This window comes from Teleopsis dalmanni, chromosome 1, assembly GCF_002237135.1.
Source record: "Teleopsis dalmanni isolate 2A chromosome 1, ASM223713v2, whole genome shotgun sequence".
Classification (NCBI taxonomy): domain Eukaryota; kingdom Metazoa; phylum Arthropoda; class Insecta; order Diptera; family Diopsidae; genus Teleopsis; species Teleopsis dalmanni.
In genome coordinates, this window is record NC_051846.1 from 207870652 (window position 1) to 207891112 (window position 20461).

The following is a 20461-nucleotide window of genomic DNA, read 5'->3' on the forward strand; positions in this document are numbered from 1 at the left end:
ATGACTTATAACCGCACTTAAATTTATAGTATTCTCTTTTAGTGTTAAATGGTACGTTTTTATAGAATAGAATAGGTAAAGCAGGACTACTAGCCGAGTGGAGCACTGCAATCATAGTAGACATTTTGTTCTGAAAACTAACTCTTACCGAATAGAAGACATTTTTCATATCATATCATATAATCAAATAGAGAAAATAAAATTACCAGCGAAGTGGAGCACTATAATACTCCTGTAGAAGAATCGAAGAAATTCTCAACATAGAACAACAGCATAGAATAATGCTGTGGAGCACTACAATCATTGTAGTAGTTTTGTTCTAACAATTGAGTGTTACCAAACACACTCTTATATAATAGCATGGAGATTACAATAATAATAGACTTTATTTACCGAATAAAAACACTCTTTCGGAATATAAAACGTGCTTAACATTTTATATTTATAATATCGAATTCCGTAAATAACTAGTACTATAAGCGAAACACTGGAATCATAGTAGATATTTTGTTCTAACAACTGACGTCTACAGAACAGAAGCCATTCAATATGTTTTACCTTAACGATTTCCTGATAAAAACTTTCAGTTCAGTACACTATTTCTGACCCATTACATAATTAAAGACCCCATATCAATAAGAGAAGTAACTGAGTTTAATATAACCTTTAAGTACAATGAACATATAATAAATTTGTTTTTGTAACTTTCATAAACAAAGTGGAATAAAATATCAGCTTCTTCATATTTATCACACTAAGTGATATATATATAACTTATATTTTTTTTAAAACTTTAACTGTTTCTATTAAATCAAACACTAAATTTATTTGTCACACTTACTAGATATTTACGAACATTCATACTTGGGAATGCAATGATACCAGCAGCAATAAAAACAGATTAGGATAAAAATAGAAGTTAACAAAACATTAATGTCAAAATTCTGAAAGGAGAAATATTTTCCTCACCAAAAATTTAAAGGTCAAGTTTCAAAAATCAGGAGTAAGCGAACGTTCCTCCACGTATTTATCTATTTTCAAATGCAGTAAGTTTCAAAACTGTAAAACCATAAAACAATAAAAAAACATCATGATTCCAGAAGCGTAACAAACTCTAAAACGTATATGGTATATAAAGCAATATGCAGTTTGTTCATGATCCATGAAAAAGTAAAAAGTTCAACCAAAAAAATACATACGTAAATACAAAGTTCTAAAAATATAGTGTTCGATGTTCGAGAACCAAGTACCAAGCGCCAACCTGTTAACTGCAAATCATGAAGTATCGACTGAGTAAATGTTTCTCATATGAGTCAGGAAGATTGGACTTTAAAGTAGTAAATCATTAAACAACTGTTTCGAAATAAATCAAATGACTTGACTTATGTTATAAGTCTGTGTTTAGCAGGGCAATTCTGGTAAAGATAATTTATAGAGTATTGAAAGCCATTTAAAAGAGTAAACAAAGAATAGCTTAAAAGAGTCCACAGTTCTTGAAAAGCTGTTTTCTGCAAATGGTCTTATGGTACACTCAATGATAATTTTATATAAAGACCTATGATTTCAATAAAAGTCTGTTTTGAAAGAAACTAAACGGTTTGGTTTTTTATATTAGTTTGATTATAGTTTCAAAAAAGCTGTAAAGAAGGAAGAATTTATCTAACAACTGTTTTGAATGATATCAAGTTAGTCATTTATTGCTGATATTTATTTGTTTAATGCTATTAATTTTGTTGTTAAATCTGGAAATAAATTAAAAACACCTTTAAGCTAAGTTTATATATAATATTATGAAAACATGTATTAAGTCTGAAAATAGCAAAATGATTAATATTTGTTAATATGATTAAATTAACATAATAAAATTTTTTTTATACATAACATTGTCAGATCACTACTTTTCGACACCTATAACACAAAATTTTTATGAAATGAAGTGCTGGAAGATTAATAATATCAAAAATAGACGACGAAAATTTCCTCAGAGAAAACCAAAACTACTATTAATAGTTAAATCTGCCTATATATATTCTATATTCGAAGCACAATATATTTTAACTAAACAAGATATACAATACCATATATAATATATGATATACAAAAAAATATTAGCTTCATTTTCTTGAGAAAATCCTTAAAGTCTATATATTAAAGAGATTAGCGCCACCCATAATACTGAACAGTTGTGTTATAATGATGTCTTCAATCTTATAAAGGAAGATATCGACTGTTGCTCAATAAGTCATTTTTGACTTATTATTACTTATATTACTTTACACTTATTTTTATTGATAGTGTTATCAGAGATCGAATAACTTTATAGAAGTTCGTAAGTTTACATATAGAGTAAGTTTTTTTATATCATATGCAGGCAGATAGGAAAATTATGTGACATATTTCCTTATTTTGAGAACATTATAGAAAGCTGGTAAAAGCTGATAGCTGACGAATGTTGGCTTGAAATTTGTAAATGTTTTTCAGGGGCCAAAAAATGATATTGCTCTATATCTATATTAAAATTCAATAAATTGAGATACTGAGAAATATATGAGGAACGATACGTTGTGCGATCTTTATAATTGAGGTATACAGGGTAAAGGTTAACAGATATAGTAGGATACGGTACTTTAACAGTTAACGTTATTTAATAGATCAGTGCAATTGTAAAATTTAAATTGTTTTTTGAGCACAAAAAAAAATTCAGGACTGAATTCACAGTCGTAATTTAAGTCTCAAAACTGACTTAAGTATGAATTAAATCAGTATAGTTAACAACTGCACTATGACTGTAATCAGTATTGAAACTTAAGGAGGAATGATTGTGAAATCGTCTTCAAAGTCTCAAAACTGACTAAAGTATAAATTAAATCAGTAAAGTTAATGACTTCGCTTTGACTTTAATCCGTATTGAAACTTACAGAATGATTGTGAAATCGGTCCTTAGAGTATCGGACCATATGCAATTCTTTGTGTTCTTTACCTAATATAGTTATTAAAATTTGTGCAGGATTGTACTGTAATGCATCTGTTGATAAGTACTTTAATTTCATTAATAATGATGTGTTCACATTCACTTAATTATTTTTGTTCATTCGTGTGATTGAAAATATTTATTAAAATTTTTGGCATATATATTTCATTATTCTTTATAAATATTATAATTTTTAGTGACACGCGAACAAATCATTTCAGATATTCTATAATCATATGGACATTTCATTAATACTTTCTATTAGTTTGCAAATATTTTTCTCATCTAGTGACAAATAAGACGCATTTATTGAAGTATCTTAATGTAATTAAACTTCGCTACTTATTTTTCCTATCAAATTCCAAGGTTGTTTACAGAGGACAAGGATGGCTAACAGCATGAATCCATTAATTAGGAGACCCATTAAAATTGCCATTAACAACGTTTTATTGCTTCGAAATTACGATGAAATTCTAACTACGAGTTAAACAACCTAACCAGCACATTGGCTCGACATCTTGTCTTGGTTGAGAATTTATGGTATTTGGTTGAAATTAAAAGTGAACGTGAAACAAGCAAAACTCAAATGCAAATAAAAATAATGAACAATAAACAATAAACAATGGAAATGGAAGGAAAATTATTTAAATTTAATTAAACAGAAACAGAAACAGAAAAGTTTGTTGAAAAGTGCAATTTATTTTCGAAAAATATAAATTTCTTGTGGATTTCAAAAATATTACTTTAGTTTACAAGACGAAGAGGGGAAAAAGTGGGTATATATATAAGAAAGAATTATAAGCTATCGTTTATTCAACAATTGATAAGAAAAATATTTAATTAAATCTTTAATTTAAAGAAAAATAAAATTATTATATCCAAATTAATGTTAGATTTCCAGAAATTAGTTTCGTACAAACGCAAAGAATGTGTTCATCACAGCCACTTTGTGTGAAAATAATTGCAGATATAAAATATCGATTAAATCGCATATCCTTGCAATTCCATTCCAGTGAAGGTAACTTTATTTCTTCGCAGCAAGTTACCTTGATGTGAGTAATCATGTATCTTATACGTGTACATCTGCAAAACTGATTTCAGCCTCCCGAATATTTGCTTTCTTAATGACGTTCACTGCTAGCAACTGTTAGCAACTGTTGCTATCATTAAAGGCTCCCTTTACATTCCTTTTAATGCGCGTGTAATTAATTGACAAAAGGGTTTCATTAGCAGGGAACGCCCCAGCATGCATTAGTTGTGCCCTTAAGGAAAACACAAGCGTAATAATTATAAATTTTGTCGGTGATATTAATTGTGCAATTTCTCATATGTTAAAGTGAAATGTGCTTTGTAAGAGTAGATTTACAAAAATCATTCTTAAAAATACAAACAGTGGAAAATATATATTAATTGGGAGCAATATGAAATAATATATACATAAAAAGACTTAATTAATGGTATTAAAAATTGGAACACTACAGAAACACACGGACTCAGATAGTGAATACTTAGATGATGCAGAAAGTAATGAAAATTTATATGATATTTACATGATACACTGGCATTCATGACTTAGTGTGTGAATGCCTTCAATTTCTCAAAGATCTTGCTGTACTTAATATGGGTCCACTTAATATGGGTCCCAGGACACAGCATATTTGAGGGAAACGAGAAAGCCGACGAAGTAGCAAGAAAATGGGCGGTCTCATATTATTTTAGGCCAAAATCATTCTCCGATCTTTCATGGAGCTTTTTCAAACTTAAAAAGAGCAACTCAGACTGATTGGGATAATGTAATTGGCTACTGACAAACTAAAGAATCGATCAAAAGACAGAACTAGGGAGCTTCTAATGCTGAACAGACATGGCATCGAACTAGTCACAGGGTTTCTCACTGGACATTGCGGAGTAAATAAGCAAGGTATTACTAGAGACGATAGCTGCAGACTTTGTTACAAAAAAGAGAAAACAGCAGAACACATTCTATGTCACTGTGATAGTTTCGCCAAACTCAGACATCGTTACTTATCAATTGCTATTCACTTATAACGGAATTAGGCAACATCCATCCAAAGGACATAATGGCGTTCTTAACTGTTATTCGTATATGGAACTAAAGTAAGTTTGTCACAATAACCCTCAAAGGATGCAGTGACGTGGTGACAAGTTCCCAACCCATTTAAAATCTATCTATCTATCTATACGTCATAACAAATTGGTAAAGTATGGATAATATTTAAGTAAACTGATAAGTCATAACATGAGACAAAATTCGTTAAGAAAGCAAAATCTTTTTACAAACATTTTTAGAAAAAAATCAAAATTAATAATTTTTGTTTATTCAATAAACGTTTTAAAATCCAGTAAAAGTAAATTATATGAATAAAAATTAATAAAAGGATCTTATATTTATATTTTCAAACCTCCGAAGATGACTTACCAAAGGAGCATTAATAAGGAAATCGTCAATACTTTTAATCAATTACAAAATATGGACTGCTATCAGAACTTATAGAAATCTAATTTAAAGTGATTATAACAAAAGTGTCAGGTATTAGAAATTATGAAGACCTAAAAGACAGTGGCTAGAACAATGGTGCCACCTATCAGAATTTTTGGAAATTCAATAGACCATAAGTATAATAACAATTCAACGAAAATGTTTTAATATTTTTGTAAGTCTTTTAATAAACAAAATATAAGACAATTTATATAAAGAATAGAAAGTTATTAGTTTCTTCAAACACTAATACATTTCATTCTTTATCAGGAAGTTCACTGAAGTCCATTGCTAAGTGAATAAGTTTTTTATTAAGTAACTTTTATTAATAAAGAAGATTTTCTGGGTGAGATATTCAATGCAAACCATCAAAAAAAATTATAATAATGAGATGAAACATTAATTATAATTGCGTCATTTGCAAAGTAAGATATAAGATACTTAAAGTTCATCTTTTATTAAGGGATAGCTCTTTAATTGTCCTTGATTGTATAAAACAAAATATGATAAGTTCACAACAACAAATTTTACTGCCTTTAACTTTTAGAGTCCCTTTTTAATCCTCTTAATAAAATTAAACCATGACATAACAAAATCTTAAAAACACTTAAAATGAAGTAAATCTTTAAATCCAAGGTGCTAAAAATCCTACGCATCCTTGCTTGCAATGTATAAATTGTTTTTTTCTTTTTTTTACAACCCAAATTTGCCGAATATCCTTGCCTTTCCTTTTCAACGCCTACACCCTACAATCGTGGAATACTTGAATGAAATCATTGTTAATTTGATGACGAGACAAATAGAGAAGCGCTGAAACTGTCGCTTTCAGAATAATATTTATAATGGCTTTACTGTTTGTTTCGCTATTTCACTGCTTTTCCATGCTTTTCCCTACCTCCCACCTATTTCTCTTTTTCCCTAAATCCCTACCACATTGTCATAATCAAAAATTCACTTTATCAAAGTTTGTCAGAAAAAATTTCACTCCATTCAGTCAGTCAGTCGCACAGTGTAAGTGGAATTTAATGTAGAGGAAAATAAAGTCATGTTGTTGTTGTTGTTGTTGTTGTTGCTAGTGCATTTTGTACTTTGTATATTTTATCGCGTATTCATTTAGAAAAATTTTCATTAATAAATGTACGCATTTTATCATAAAATAACTAAAATTCTTTGTTTATTGCAGAAAATTCAAAATAAACAACAAAAAGCGACAACAACAACAAAAAAGCGAGGCGGTGAAAAGGCTGAGATGATGATGGCTGCCATAAAAGTTCGTGTTATACTGCAACAATCAGTGACAGTAGCAGTGGCGGTGGCGATGGCGATGGCAGAGCGGCAGTGGTAGCTGAGCAATGAAATATTGATGTGATAACAAAGAATTTACATGCTGCTTCTCTACATTCTGCCACTGTAGTGTAGAGTTCTGTCAATGGTAGTGTTGCTGCTGCTACTGCTACTGCTACTGCCGCCACTGATGCACTATTTTATGCTGTCAGTCTGCGGCTTTCTATACATAAGCAACAGTAATTCACACGCTTTGTTGCTGTTGTAAACCAATTTTTTTTTGTTTGTTTTGTTTTTGTACTTTGCCTTCTAGTGTACGATGTACGGTGTACGGTGTACGGTGTACGGTGTATGGTGTACTTCGTTTTCACTGCTTAACTGCTTGGCAGGGAAAAAATGCTTGAAAGGCAAAATTATGTAGCAAAAGAAAAAAATTGACACAATTATTCAGGAAACTGATACAGTAGCTTTAACAGCAGCAAAAAGCAACAATAGCTGCAACAAAAACATAACATAAAGCACAAGCAAATGTTATATTGTTTTGGTGTTGGTATTTTTGTTGTATTTGTTGTTGTAGTTGTTGGTGTTGTAAGTCGACGACTTTGTTAAAGGCAATTGCGGGAAAACTTGGTGAATGTTTGTTTGGACAACAAATGTGAACACCACTGACTTGATAAGCGGAAGGAAGTGTGTTTTGCATAAAAATAGAAAGAAAATAAATGTGATATACGATATATTGTGTGCTATTTGTTTATAGATAAATGCGTTTGCGTTTGCGTTTGTAAGAGCATTTACAAGTTTCTATTTAAATTTCTTACAAAAAAACTTTTGTTTTTGTTTTACTTTATTTTTGTTTTTGTTTTTGTTCTGTTGCTGCTTGGAGTGAACTTGACAATTAATGTCGCACACGCATGCATGCCAGTGAGGGGAATCACACGCATGCATGCCAGTAAGGAATCACAGGCATGCGAGCGAGCATGCATGTTTGTCTAGTTTTAATCAGAAAGCATTTGTGGAATATTTACAATATCCTTGATTTTGAGAAGAACCAGAGTTGACAATACTTTTCACAAAACTGAAAGTTTATTTATGTTAGCTAACATGTGAAATAATTGCTAAAAGTTTTATGATTAAGAAAACAATAGCACATGAGGATTAGATTTATTTAATCCATTAAATCTTTGCAAATTGTAGAAAACAACTCAATCCATTACTTCGACTTTTGCGAATTAAATGAAAACTTCTACATGACAAAGGACTAAGGAATGTATAATGACGTATTTTAATGAGAACATTTACTTTTATTTTATTTTATTTTATTTTATTTACAACAACAAGAGATTTATCATTTCATCTAGAATATAATGAAGACAATACTGTGCAAAATATAATTAAATCATTTTTTTCTATTTTGATTTTTCAATGGTTTTAGATTAGATTAGATTATAAAAAGATTGGGAACTTGTCACCACGTCACTGCATTCTTTGAGGATTATTGTGACACATCCACTTTAGTTCCATAGACAAGTAACAGTAAAGGACGTCATTTGGAGAGATGTTGCCTAATGCCGTTATAAGTGGTTAGGCAGTTGATAAGTACTGAAGTCTGAGTCTGGCGAGACTATCACAGTGAGACAGAAACTATCGTTCACAACTATCGTCTCTAGTAATACCTAGATTCGATAGATGCTTTTGGACTCCACAATGCCCAGTGAGAAACCCTGTGACAAGTTGGATGCCACTTCTGTTTAGCATTAGTAGCTCGCTAAATCTGGCTTTTGATCAATTCGAGATGGACTCTTTAGCTTGTCTATAGGCAATGGTTTTAATATTATCAACAGCCACTGAGCTCTATTTTGCAAACTGTTTTTTTTTTCAGAAATCTGCATTCCTCACAATTACAGGTTAAAGTTCAAAAATCATGGTTTTCAAAGGTTAATAAAAAAATTTTTATGTCGTTACTAATTTCTTGTATTCAGTAAACTTGTTATCAATTAAGAGGTTAAAGATTTTTGTCTTAGATAACCTTCCTTAAATTTCCGTCACTCTTAAAATAAAAAATTTTTATCAAATCGCCTTACATAACATATTCAAGAAGCATTCCGGGAAGGTCCTGCAATTATAAAAATTTTGCAGTTTCTATAATTGAACTCTTTTAATTTAATATCCGGTTTTTGGGTTATACAAACTTTTGGATAAATAACAAGAGAATATCCAGTTAAGTACTATCAATAGTAAAATTCAAACCTAATAAAACGATATTTCGATGAGACATTGTGATCAAATTTACTTCAAATTTAAGTTTTCTTCTAATTTCTCCTTAAAAATCAAATTGCTCCCATGTGGAGCACACGTCGTACGTTAAAAAGCACTGGTCTAGCCAGATGTGAAGTTGTCTACAGAAAAGAATTGATGCAAAAAAGAAATAAAGCATTCAGTACTCAACTTAGTACCAATTTATACATTAAAACATACAGAGCGATAAAGCAATCAGAGCGAAAAAGTCTTTTTGATAACACAAAAAAAAATAGAATAGAAAAATGACAGCTAACAGCACCAAAAAAAATAAAAATAATTTTAAAAAAAAATATCTTAAGAAAATAAACATTTTTCACTGCTCAATTCTCTACTTCTGCAATCAATAAACACTACACAATTAATATTACACCGCATTTTGTGATCTTTTGTGCCAAAGCTAACCTGCTTCTGATTATTGATAACAATAACAATAACCAGATATTAATATCTCTTGATGTAACACTCTAGAACTGTTTGGATTAACTTGATCTATTTTATGATAACCGCATGATATGAGCAGATAATCTGGGTGGAAATTTAACACTGTATTTCACAAAATATTTAGGTATCAATATCACCTATATATTAGTTTTTTAAGATTTATGATGTGAATAAGAAAACCATATCAGTTATATTATATGTATATATAAACAAAGAAGTAATGCTATCTATCTGTTGAGATAATGACGCAGTTTCGGTCTAATGTATGTCATTAGATAAATTGCGTAAAGCCATAAAATTTATAATCGTTTAGTGTAAAAAAGATTTTGAGTTTCTTTATAACAATACCACACCCTAAAGGCATAATATCAGTTTATAAAACTACAAGAGAATATATACTATTTATAAATTCACCAAATCAACCATATGCTAACAGCGTTTTAGCTTTCGATTAGGCTATCATATGGTTCTTGCAAAACTTGCTAATCTTTAAAACCGATTAATTTTCTGTTTAATTTTTCTTTGAAATATAACCGATACTCTATGAACTCAATCCAGAAAGGGGAAAAAAAACTAATATATATTATTATAGACTTTTCTATTTCTTCATATTGTGATAAGAAAAAATGTGAGTGGTTAGACAAACTCATAATAAACCGATCTATCTACAAATATTTTGTCTAAACTGTAATTATTATTAATAAAAAAAAATAAAATTATAAACATAAGTATTCTGTTATTACGTTTTTTATAAATAAACAAATTTGGTAAAAATGCTTAAATTATAATTATCACATGTGAGATATCAAATAGATAAAATAATGAATCACATACATTACTGATATGTATTTTAACATGGAAATTATGAATGGAGTTTTGTAACATTTTATTGATATTTTATGTTAAGAAATAAATTATTTTACACAAAAAAAAATTATATAAATAAATAAATTATGCTTACAGAGAACTTTTAGATCCGTTTTAATCTTCAAAAATATACTTCAGAAGATAATCTTTTAAGAATTTAATGCAAGTCATTATATACAATTACACATATATGCAGTGAAATAGTTAGAAGTTTGTTAATAGGGAGATTTATATATATAAATATTTAAAAAAAAATTCTTTAAGTATAGTTAGTTTATGGATAGAATGATATTGGTATCAATTCCTCAATATATAAATATAAATATATGAAAGTATACATGTAATGTAAACATTTAAAACTATAACATCTTCCATCCTTTTTTTGGTCTTTATGTATTAATATTTGTTAATATGATAATCATTTAAGAATATTTTTAATTTTAAATGAAGACCCCCTTTTTTGCTAGGGTTTTCAAAAAAAGTGGACATGAAATATAAAATGTCTAGCAGCAATCGATTCAGTAGCTAAATACAGAAAACTCTCTCCAACAGTGAACAAGATCTCAGCCTCTAAAGGAACTAAGCCAGTTCGGTTGCCTTGACTACGCACTTAACTGTTATCTCTAAGATAGTAGTGGTATTTGCAAGAACTTCAACAGCAGGGAAATGTAAGTTTTCAAATATTATTACCAATATTTGGAACATGTTTAGTTTCTTATGAAACTATTCATTTTCTTACGAACTATAGTACCAGTAAAGTATCAAATCTGATATAAATTCATTAAAGCTATCGTTTTTCTATCGAACGTTCAGTATTTTCTCTTGCGAAAATATAATCATCTTTGTGAGAAAATCTATCGCAAAAACGATATATCAAACCTGGGTTTCAACATAATTTGATACGTAAAAAATGTACTAATATTCCAACATTTCCACAAAAAAAAAAGGAATGTGACACTACGTAATAACGGAATCGATAAGAGTAATCCAATCTCTAACGCTTAAAAAATATTGAACCTAATAGAATGTCGAACAAGATGGTATGCCACTAACTAATATCTTTAAGGAACCTGTGGCACCTATTGCTAACCAGTTCAATTTATCTTAATCCAATTTGAACCTTCTACTAAATAACTATTTTTCGATTAAAAACTTCATATTTCTTCCTTCTCTTCTCTTCAGTAAAAAGAGTGTTTATTCTTTATTTTTTAAGACATTATTATGCCTCAATTTCTTTGAAATACATATTAGTTTTAGACATGAGAGGATCTATCTACTACACCTCTATTATCTACACCACTGCATATATCTATACTATTATATGACACTAATTAAATATACGAACTGATAAGAATAGCGCTAAAATAATTTGATTGACGTTAAAAAAATTTTTTTTAATAATTGATACAATTTTATGAAACAACTTGTAATTTTGAGGTGATTCCCCTTCAGGCGTTTTTCATAATTTAGGGACACACAAATAGAAATATGTTAAATGGTACGATATGAAGTCAGTTTAAGGATTTCATACGAATATATTAGCCCAAATATAGACTTTATTATATCTTCGGTTGTCTAGCATAACAAGGGCGTTTATACGGTACTTGGACAGAAGAGGAAAAGCATCAACCAATCAATATATTACAGAGAGCCTATTCATCTGATAATAAATCAGAATACAGTAAACTTTCTTTTAAATTAATTAAGCAATTCTTTTGTTTTAAATTAATAAGAAAATAAAAACAATAAAATTTATTTCTAAATGCCACTTTGTTAAAAATCTACTATAAATGTTTGCCTTATATAGAGTCTGTCTTTTTCGCAATTGAATTGAACTCTATTAGAAATTCCCCGAAATCGATTATGTGGCAAATATTTCCACATTTGTATTTATAAATAATTGTGAAGCAAAACAATTTACACGTATTTTATAAACAAATAAAAACCATTAGAGAAATTGAGAGGTCGTCAACGGTCAATGGGAAAAAATTGTGGATGGCATGGATGTGCCCAATTGCGAGTGCCTGACTATTTGTTTTGATTATGTTGACGTCTTTATAAACTGTTGCTGCTATGCTGTCATTTTTTTTTTTTTGGGATAGTTTAGAAGCTTTTGTATGAGAAGATGAAAAGATTCTATCTGCGCCTAACAACCCTCCAGCTCTTGCCTAGCAACTCCCCTGTGGCAGCAGTTGCGCAGCATAATTTTGCCCTAATGGACATAGAAAAAAATGGAAAAATATAAAAAAACAAGGATGCGAAAAAGAATAAACAAAAACAATATTAATCTGGGTGGAAAGATTTATTTTTGGGTGTTGCCCAGATGCCCAGTTGCCCAATTCTAAAAAATTTTTTTTTATGCACTTAACATCACCACTGTTTTTTGACTTACCTGTGCCATTTGTGGTTTCCGTGTAAAGTCACGCATATCACTGATGATGCTTGGATCCAAATGTATGACCAGATTACACAGTAGAACACCATCGCGCAGGGTCAATGCAAGGACTCGAATTTCAGAGTCGGGCCAGTTAGCCTTGTGATCTGACTGTATGATTTGGCAGCGTGTAAGCCAAGCAGCACACTCGCGCCATAAATCGTTGTTGGTTGCGCCACCAGCAATGCTATTATTGTTATTGTTGTTGCTGTTGTTGCCATTATTATTGCTGCTATTATGGGTAGCCATTGTAGTTATTGTTGATAGTGTGTGGAGCTGGGATGGGGTAGAGGAAGACGCAAAGTTTTAAGTGTAATAATATTTTATTAATTGAGAGGTCACACGTTTTCAGAATTTCTGTGCACTTTTAAATAATTATTCCATAAAATATTTCTATGGAGGGAAATTGAATATTCTTTTGCATATATATAGAATTTATTGTACTCTTATTTATGTAAACAAAATTTACAGCATTTCTTTTTAATCTTCTTTCTTTATAAACATTTTTAAAAATTTCTTATTGCTTGCGTATGCATAAACGATTTCTTAACGATAAACACTTCACACGTTCTTAGTTGATTTAATATTCACATTTAACTGTTTCGTTTGTAATAAATACTATTCATTATAAATTAATTTCACCCGTATAGTAAAACCGCGTCCTTTCACGTTTGCCAAATGAATGAAAAATTCCTTCTTTATCAAGCTGCCAGCTGACTACAAGAGCCGCTGTCTTTACATAGAAATGTGTAGAGAAATCCGCTGTGTGACTATGAAGTGGAGAGTTATGCGCTCAAATTTTGAAAGAGCAGGCAAATGAGAAAGAAACAGAAACAAAACAAATACTAAAAATTTTATTTCTGTTTTTATTAGAATTTTCTGCTACATTTCGCAAATGTCAAGAAAATGTTTTCTAAAATGACATGAGCAAATTGTTTAAAATGTTTAACTATTTAATATATGTCGTATCTTTGAAAAGTGATTTATTTTTAGATTTAAGCAATTATTTGAGAGTTAAAACAATTTAAACATAACGCTGATTTAAAATAGATTCGAAAGCATAGAAATATACAAGTTTTTTTAAACGAAATTCACAATAGATTTTTTTTTGATACTATTGTGCCTGTTATCGAAATTAATTTATTATAAAATAAATTTTGTTTAAAGAATTAAAAGAAGAACTCGTTTTCCGGTGATAATAGGAATTCAGAATTTGATAGTAAATTAACTTTATAATGAAATAAATAAATAAAACCAATCCAAAATTAATTTTGTACGAGTTCAATCGAAAAATTGTTTGCCCTACCAAGCCCGCTTCGGTTATAATAATATGAAAGATACTAATAGAACAACGCAGCAACAACGTTCTAACGTTATTGGAATCTATAATCACTCTGTGTTGTCATGAAAATTTTGGGAACGATAAAAAATGATTAACTGAGAAGTAGTGACAAGCCATGTCACTATGGTTTATGAACCATTGACTGCTGCTTAAACAATGACTTAAAAATGTGTGCACCATAAGTGAACGATTCTTGGACGAGAAGAACATTATGTGCTTGGTACAATCAGCAGATATTAAAGTTTGTAAGCAGAAATAGAAGAAATGCCTCTAAACTGACAATAGTCAATTATAGTATTGGTATATTGGATAGCATGCAACCAAAACGGGAATCCACTATTGACACAACTGTAATTAGCCAAGAAGTATATTATTTTTTATTTTTTCAATGTTTTCCCCTCTCTCTGTAGGCAAAATATAGATGAACTGCTCTTCACTACTCTTAGGGAGGCACCTCATCAAAAAGTAACGAAGATGCGTCATCAAAATGTTCAGAAATGACAAGAAAACAAACGTAGTCACCATTTGAATTAACCAACACGAAATTACATGGAATTAGAGTTAAAATGATTTTTAATGAATCTATTTTTACGTTATTTATGTTATCTATAATAGCAGAAATTAAACAAAAGTAATAAATGATTTAACTTTTAATAACCATTGCATTTATTCTTAGAAGCAGTACCAGATTATATATAGTAAGACCCTCTGTGCTTTTAATCAATAAAAAAATGTTGTACAATAGACTCAAATATACTATAACCACAATAACGATATTAAAAACTATTATGTATATTTGTTGAAATATGCTTTTAAGCATTTTTTATAATTTATAAGAATTTAGCAATCTTATATAAAAATTTTGTATGTTTTAAAACATTTTAGTGCTTAAATTAAACAAAACTAGAAGAAAGTGCAATACAAGAACATGACTACAATAATGAATCTACTCTACGTAAGGAGGTAACTTTGGGTCTTCATTAGTCGCCTCTCCGCTAAGTTTCTGACGTATCTTCTTACTAATTTGCCTTGGCTTAAACGAATCACCCAAAGTTATGTTTGGAGGAATAGTCTTACCACGAAATGTGAGTTGCTCAAATAATGGCGGAGGAGTTATTTTATTAGTGTCTTTATTTTCGTTCCAGGCTTCAGACACAATATCTTCATTTACCGGTTTAACTTTAATAACGCCTCTCTTGGTTGCAGAATTAATATGCTTTCGTTTGTAGTAAAACAATTCTACACCCAGCGTAACCATAGCCAAACCTAAACCAAACAGTGTAGCAATAAAGACACCTCCCAAACTTTCGAGCGTAATACCGCCCTGACCATCAGCCAATGCACATTCCCTAAGCAGAGAATAATTCCAATATTTTGCTTTGAGCTCCTCAAAATAACGATCTTTTTGCAATTCCAAAATTGTGAAGCTAAATTCATCCTGTAATAAAATACATACTTATATAAATTATTTTTTACTCTCAAATGATGTAACACTAACAGTTAGATGACTGCCTTGTTGCACTGCTACTGCATACGGCTGTTCGGCGAAGACTTCACCGACTTCTGTTAAATTACAGTTGTGCGTTATTTCATACTTAATTTCAGAGGAGTCGTGTATAAATGCGAAGTCAGCATTTTCATGTTCATTCACTTTGCGAAAACCTTCATTAGCATTTACCACAGGATTGGAACCATTGATGGCCAATAAAATATGTCCATATTGTTCTTTAATTGGATAATCCCAAATTCTTATATATAAAGAAAACGGTTAATAATAAACTTAAACATATACCTTAACTTACTAACCTAAATTTATGATAATCTTCTGATGCATTTAACGATAGTTCCTTCCACATACGATACAAAGTATCTTCTGCAAATTTCATATTAATAAAATACTGATGAGTGTCGGACTCAGAAACTACAGTATAATTAATGCGCGACTGGCGTGCTAATTGCTCTAGTGATTGAACTGGAGTTTGCATACGTTCCACTGTCAAAAAAGCAGCAAGATTTGCAGTAAAGGTAGCTAACATTAAAACCACAAATAACCAATAAGCAGCAACTAGAATACGTCCAGAAACAGCCTTTGGTGCCTCTCCACCACCCTGCGGTGTGAACGAAGTTAATGCAAACCAAAAACTTTCTCTCAAAGTAAATTCTCTGCAAAACGTTAACTATTAATCATGGTATATATACTAAAAAATTATAACTAACCTGCATGGATATGGGTAGGCTTCCTTATTATTCCTTGCACTGTAAGGTGAGTATTTGTCCATTAGCCAAATCATAACAGCTGTTGCATTCAAGGCGGCTATAATACTAAGCCAGACTTCCAAACGCAATACAGTCATAAACTTAAAGAGCGATGTCTGACGTACTGGTTTACGCATTACTATCGATATGCCAGTCTGTTCAAAATAAGGAGCAATATAGTCAATAACTTCTTCACGTTCGGAATACATCTTAAGTGCAGTGACAGCAAAATCTGTTTCTCCCGTTACAAGGTCACCAACAATACCATCCCACTCGCCAGTTTTAGGATTACGTTTCCCAAATTTTCCTTTAGTAGGTTCAACAATTTCGTAGACAAAATTTAACTTGAGTGCCAGAGTGTTCACAAAATCAATACAGTAGCCTTCCCAAATTGGTTTTCCGTTACGATCAAGTATTACTTTACCAGTACGCGGATCACGACGATAATAATTCCATGGTATTGCCTATATAAGGAAATATTTATTTTTAAAACATTATTTTGAACTCAATTATTGATTCTTACTTCTGTCATTCCGATTCGAAAAAATCGTTTTGCAGGTGATATAGTCTCATTGATCTTACGTAGTTCGCCATTTTGCCAAAGTGCTAGGTCTGTTACAGCCTCATGTTCACTTGAATAAAAGTTAATGGAGACATTAACATTATATGTCAACATGGGAGGTATAAATTCTTCTAGAATCTCGTTGTCAACGACAGGAACTGTAGAAAACGTTAAGAAATATTGTAAATCCAAATGTGTAAGCAAATCCAATTTGTAGGGATTAATAACTTCCGTTTCGTTACAATCAATATACAAAGGGTTTAACCAATCCATATTATACTGCTTTAAATAGGTCAGGCTTCGAAATATCTCCAACAAAAGGCCACGTTGTATCTTAAATAGAGAAAAAAAAATAGAGCTTGTATCGTAATAAATCATTTACTCAAAATCATAATCTCAAATAATGTATTATTATTGTAAATTGTGGGCACCTAAAGTAATAATAGGAAACAATATAAACACATTTATTAGGATACAGCCTGAAAGCAGGTAAAATGGATTATGGGATAAAGCATAAGGTTGTGAATGGATTCTAATCTAAATTTACCTGGATCAAGGTGAAAGAATTTAGGCTAGATTAATTCTCAGAAAATCTTAAAATAAAACAATCTGATTTTAAGGAATGTTTGCAGTTCTTTTTTTAAATCACAATCAGACTTTATTCCAGTTCCATATATTTGACTTTTTTATATTTAGTATACTCACTGTAAATCCACTTAGACAGTAAGTGTCCTTCATTCGCATCGATCTACACAAACTCTTCGCATTCATAGTAAATTTGTTGGCAAACTCTACTTGTTTTTTGTATTTAAAACCACGATCACGCGGGTCCAGAAAAACGAAATGCCATTCTGTGGGACGTAGAAATATGTTCCCTTTGTTTATCTAAAATGGTACATTATTTTAAAAATGAGTTCGAGCAGAAAGAGAAAGAAACTACCTTTTCAAATATGTTATTCATATTAGTACCACGTGCAAAGATAGCATAATATGATGGACTAGGACGTAGTCTCTCTATGCGTTGTACAAATTCATTATCATCGCCAGCATTTAATAGAAGTGTACGAAAACGGTAGCCATCGACTATATGAAGCAGTGCCTCATATTTATCCTGCTCATTTTGAAAAATTAAAACAACATCATTGCCGCCTTTTTGATGCAAAAACTCTGCAAATAATTGTAAAAATGGTGACAATAGACGATCCACTCGCAAATATGGCACATTTTGTTTGGCTAACAACTCAAGACCCTCTTGCCAAATATGATAGGTAAAATCAAGAACAACTGAAACTCCTTCTGTAGAAAGTATTTCACAAACTGAAATATACACAAATGTATATAATATGTATATAAATTACGTTCTACATAAATTAAAATAATAATCTCACATAATAAAATAAATCTCACATTTATTGAAGTTGTTTGCCATTTTTTCCTCATCATTTTCGACGACCAATACATAATCGTTTATGCTGACATCTAAGTGCAAATTCTCGATTTCCTTTAAGGTATTTTTTATATCGCCATAGATATCCTTTTGTACAGGATCTACCCAAAAAGCTGCAAAACAAAAACATTATTATTAAATAAAAATATTTAAATAGTTTTACCAATTTTCAATTCATTAGCTTTTACATAAATAATGTTTATGATAGCCAAGAGTATTTGTCCTTTAAGGATCAACATATTCTTAAAGAAGAACTGTGGAATCAAGTTTCCTTAAAGTCGCTCAGATTATAAATGCCCTATTTCTGAAATGTTCAAAGGAACTTAACTCAATCTGAATAAATTATGATAGCCCAATTATTTCATCAAATCAAATGACAAGGATATAATAATTCGACAGTAATTTGCAATTTTATGAATTTTTTATGCTGTCGTCTTCATTTCTTCATTTCATTCATATTTGAGTACGAGGAATAAAAATGGGAACGAATAGAATAAATAGTTAGTTTTTGCAAAATAAATTATTTGAGCTTGAGAGGGAGGTTTCTATGTACTTATTGTTGGTGTTGATTTGATTTCTTTTAAATTAAGAAATAATGGAATGTTTAAATATTTTAAGTATTAAAAATACGTCATTGTAATGGCAAATGAGTGTGTTTTTTTTGTAATTTAACTTAACAAAGTCTCAACAGAACTTCCCTCTTAACTAAAGTTTAATATCATAAGTATTTAATTGCAAAAACTGTTTCAACTCCAACCAGCTATTATTTATGTGATTTGACGCCACCCTGCGTTAAGGATTTTAAAATTGATTTTGGTGAAAACATTTATAAGCAAATATATTTTGAATGTTTTCTCGAATTTGTGACGCATTTGCTGTATGAGAAACGGCAAATAGTTTTCTTTTCTTAAAACTAAATAAAATAATAATAAAGTACATACATTTTGAAAAATCTGTAGTAACACACAATTAAATTGAGCATATAATTTTGTTGTTTTTGAGTACCATAGTTTAACATACTTGACTACAATTATAAGCAGATGTCGTCGTAACAACATTTTCTCCTCCAACTGTTCCAATGAGTAATCCCATAATTTATTTGATGACCAAGATATTTGTCTCAATTAAGACAGAATCATCCATTATTGTGGTATAAGTAGTTCATGTTCAAATTGATTTCCTCTTTTTGTCTTTGTTTGAATAATTTTTATTTCAATTAACTAAAAGTTGAAAACGATTAAATGAGATATACATTGTTTAATATATAAAAATGCTATCTACCAAATTTTACTCAAGTCTCACCTTTGACATATTCCACTAATTTTTGGTTACTTGTGATATTAAAATTTAAGTTATACGCTAGAAGCTGTTCGCTTTTCAAATATAAAAATTAAAAATTTTAAATAAATTATTTTTTGGCTAAAATATATATTCAAAAAATTTGCACGGCCATTTAACTGTCAAAATGTATGAATTCATGAAACCAGGGATGCTAAAAACATATGTTTGAAACAAATTTAATTTAGGAATTTAATTTAATTTAATTATTTGTGTTGTAAAACATAAGTGCCACCCACTTTCCACATCAAATAAAATTAAAATGTATTAAAAAGATTTAGTTTTAGAGCATCAATTTTGGCAGGATACGAGTTCAACTCGTTGGTACTAGAAAATAATTCCAAGTCCACTAATTATGGGTATTTGGCAATAATCAAAACAGCTGTATGATCGCAAAAAATTTAAATTAAATTAAAAATGAAATAAAAATTTTTGTTGTTCGAATTTAACTCTGTTCGTAAACTCTCTAAATCATTTTAAAATATATGTATGATTACCACTCTTTTCCATTTTACAAAATACATTAGTACAATAGATTTCATACGACGTAAGCTACTATTGTCCATTATAACCATTCTAAAAGAATGCTATTACCCGTGTTTAAGATATTTAGTTTTGAATATAAGTGGTCACAATATTCTACAAAATAAAATGAAAGTTTTATTTTTATCACTGATACATATTTATATGCTATAAAAATCAAATGCGGTTATTATTATTT

The 20461-nt window shown here is 30.1% G+C and overlaps 2 protein-coding genes across 6 annotated transcripts in view; both read right to left on the bottom strand.

Annotated features, from left to right (window-relative positions):
• The window catches only part of LOC119671593 (protein vav), a 37691-nt gene extending 24485 nt beyond the window's left edge, over positions 1-13206 (bottom strand). For all 3 annotated transcript variants that reach the window (XM_038082302.1, XM_038082301.1, XM_038082303.1), the window contains exon 1: positions 12754-13206. In XM_038082302.1, coding sequence (XP_037938230.1) covers positions 12754-13044 — 291 coding nt within the window. In that variant the 5' untranslated portion in view covers positions 13045-13206. The remainder of the gene's footprint in view (positions 1-12753) is intronic.
• A 1798-nt stretch (positions 13207-15004) lies between these two features.
• LOC119671599 (ionotropic receptor 25a) lies at positions 15005-19785 on the bottom strand. 3 transcript variants are annotated; one of them, XM_038082310.1, is made up of 10 exons: positions 19705-19785; positions 19423-19622; positions 18363-18515; positions 17896-18272; positions 17661-17840; positions 16917-17288; positions 16355-16857; positions 15944-16300; positions 15636-15885; positions 15005-15575 (listed from the first exon to the last, which is right to left on the bottom strand). In XM_038082310.1, exons 3-10 carry the CDS (start codon positions 18382-18384, stop codon positions 15084-15086), a joined length of 2553 nt encoding a protein of 850 aa, XP_037938238.1. In that variant the 5' UTR covers positions 18385-18515; positions 19423-19622; positions 19705-19785; the 3' UTR covers positions 15005-15083. The 3 variants fall into 3 exon arrangements, with proteins under 3 accessions (XP_037938238.1, XP_037938239.1, XP_037938237.1); XM_038082311.1 differs by lacking the exons at positions 19423-19622; positions 19705-19785 and adding an exon at positions 19344-19415; XM_038082309.1 differs by lacking the exons at positions 19423-19622; positions 19705-19785 and having other exon boundaries at positions 18344-18418.
• Between the last annotated feature and the right edge of the window lie 676 nt (positions 19786-20461).

Bases quoted from the DNA above. Each gene is read 5' to 3' on its own strand.
- LOC119671599 (XM_038082309.1), bottom strand. From the start codon at position 18,416: ATGTATTGGTCGTCGAAAATGATGAGGAAAAAATGGCAAACAACTTCA. The intron at 18,273-18,343 runs GTGAGATTATTA...TGTATATTTCAG, and splicing joins TGTGAGATTTATTTTATTAT to TTTGTGAAATACTTTCTACA. The intron at 16,858-16,916 runs GTAAGAATCAAT...TTCCTTATATAG, and splicing joins TTCGAATCGGAATGACAGAA to GCAATACCATGGAATTATTA.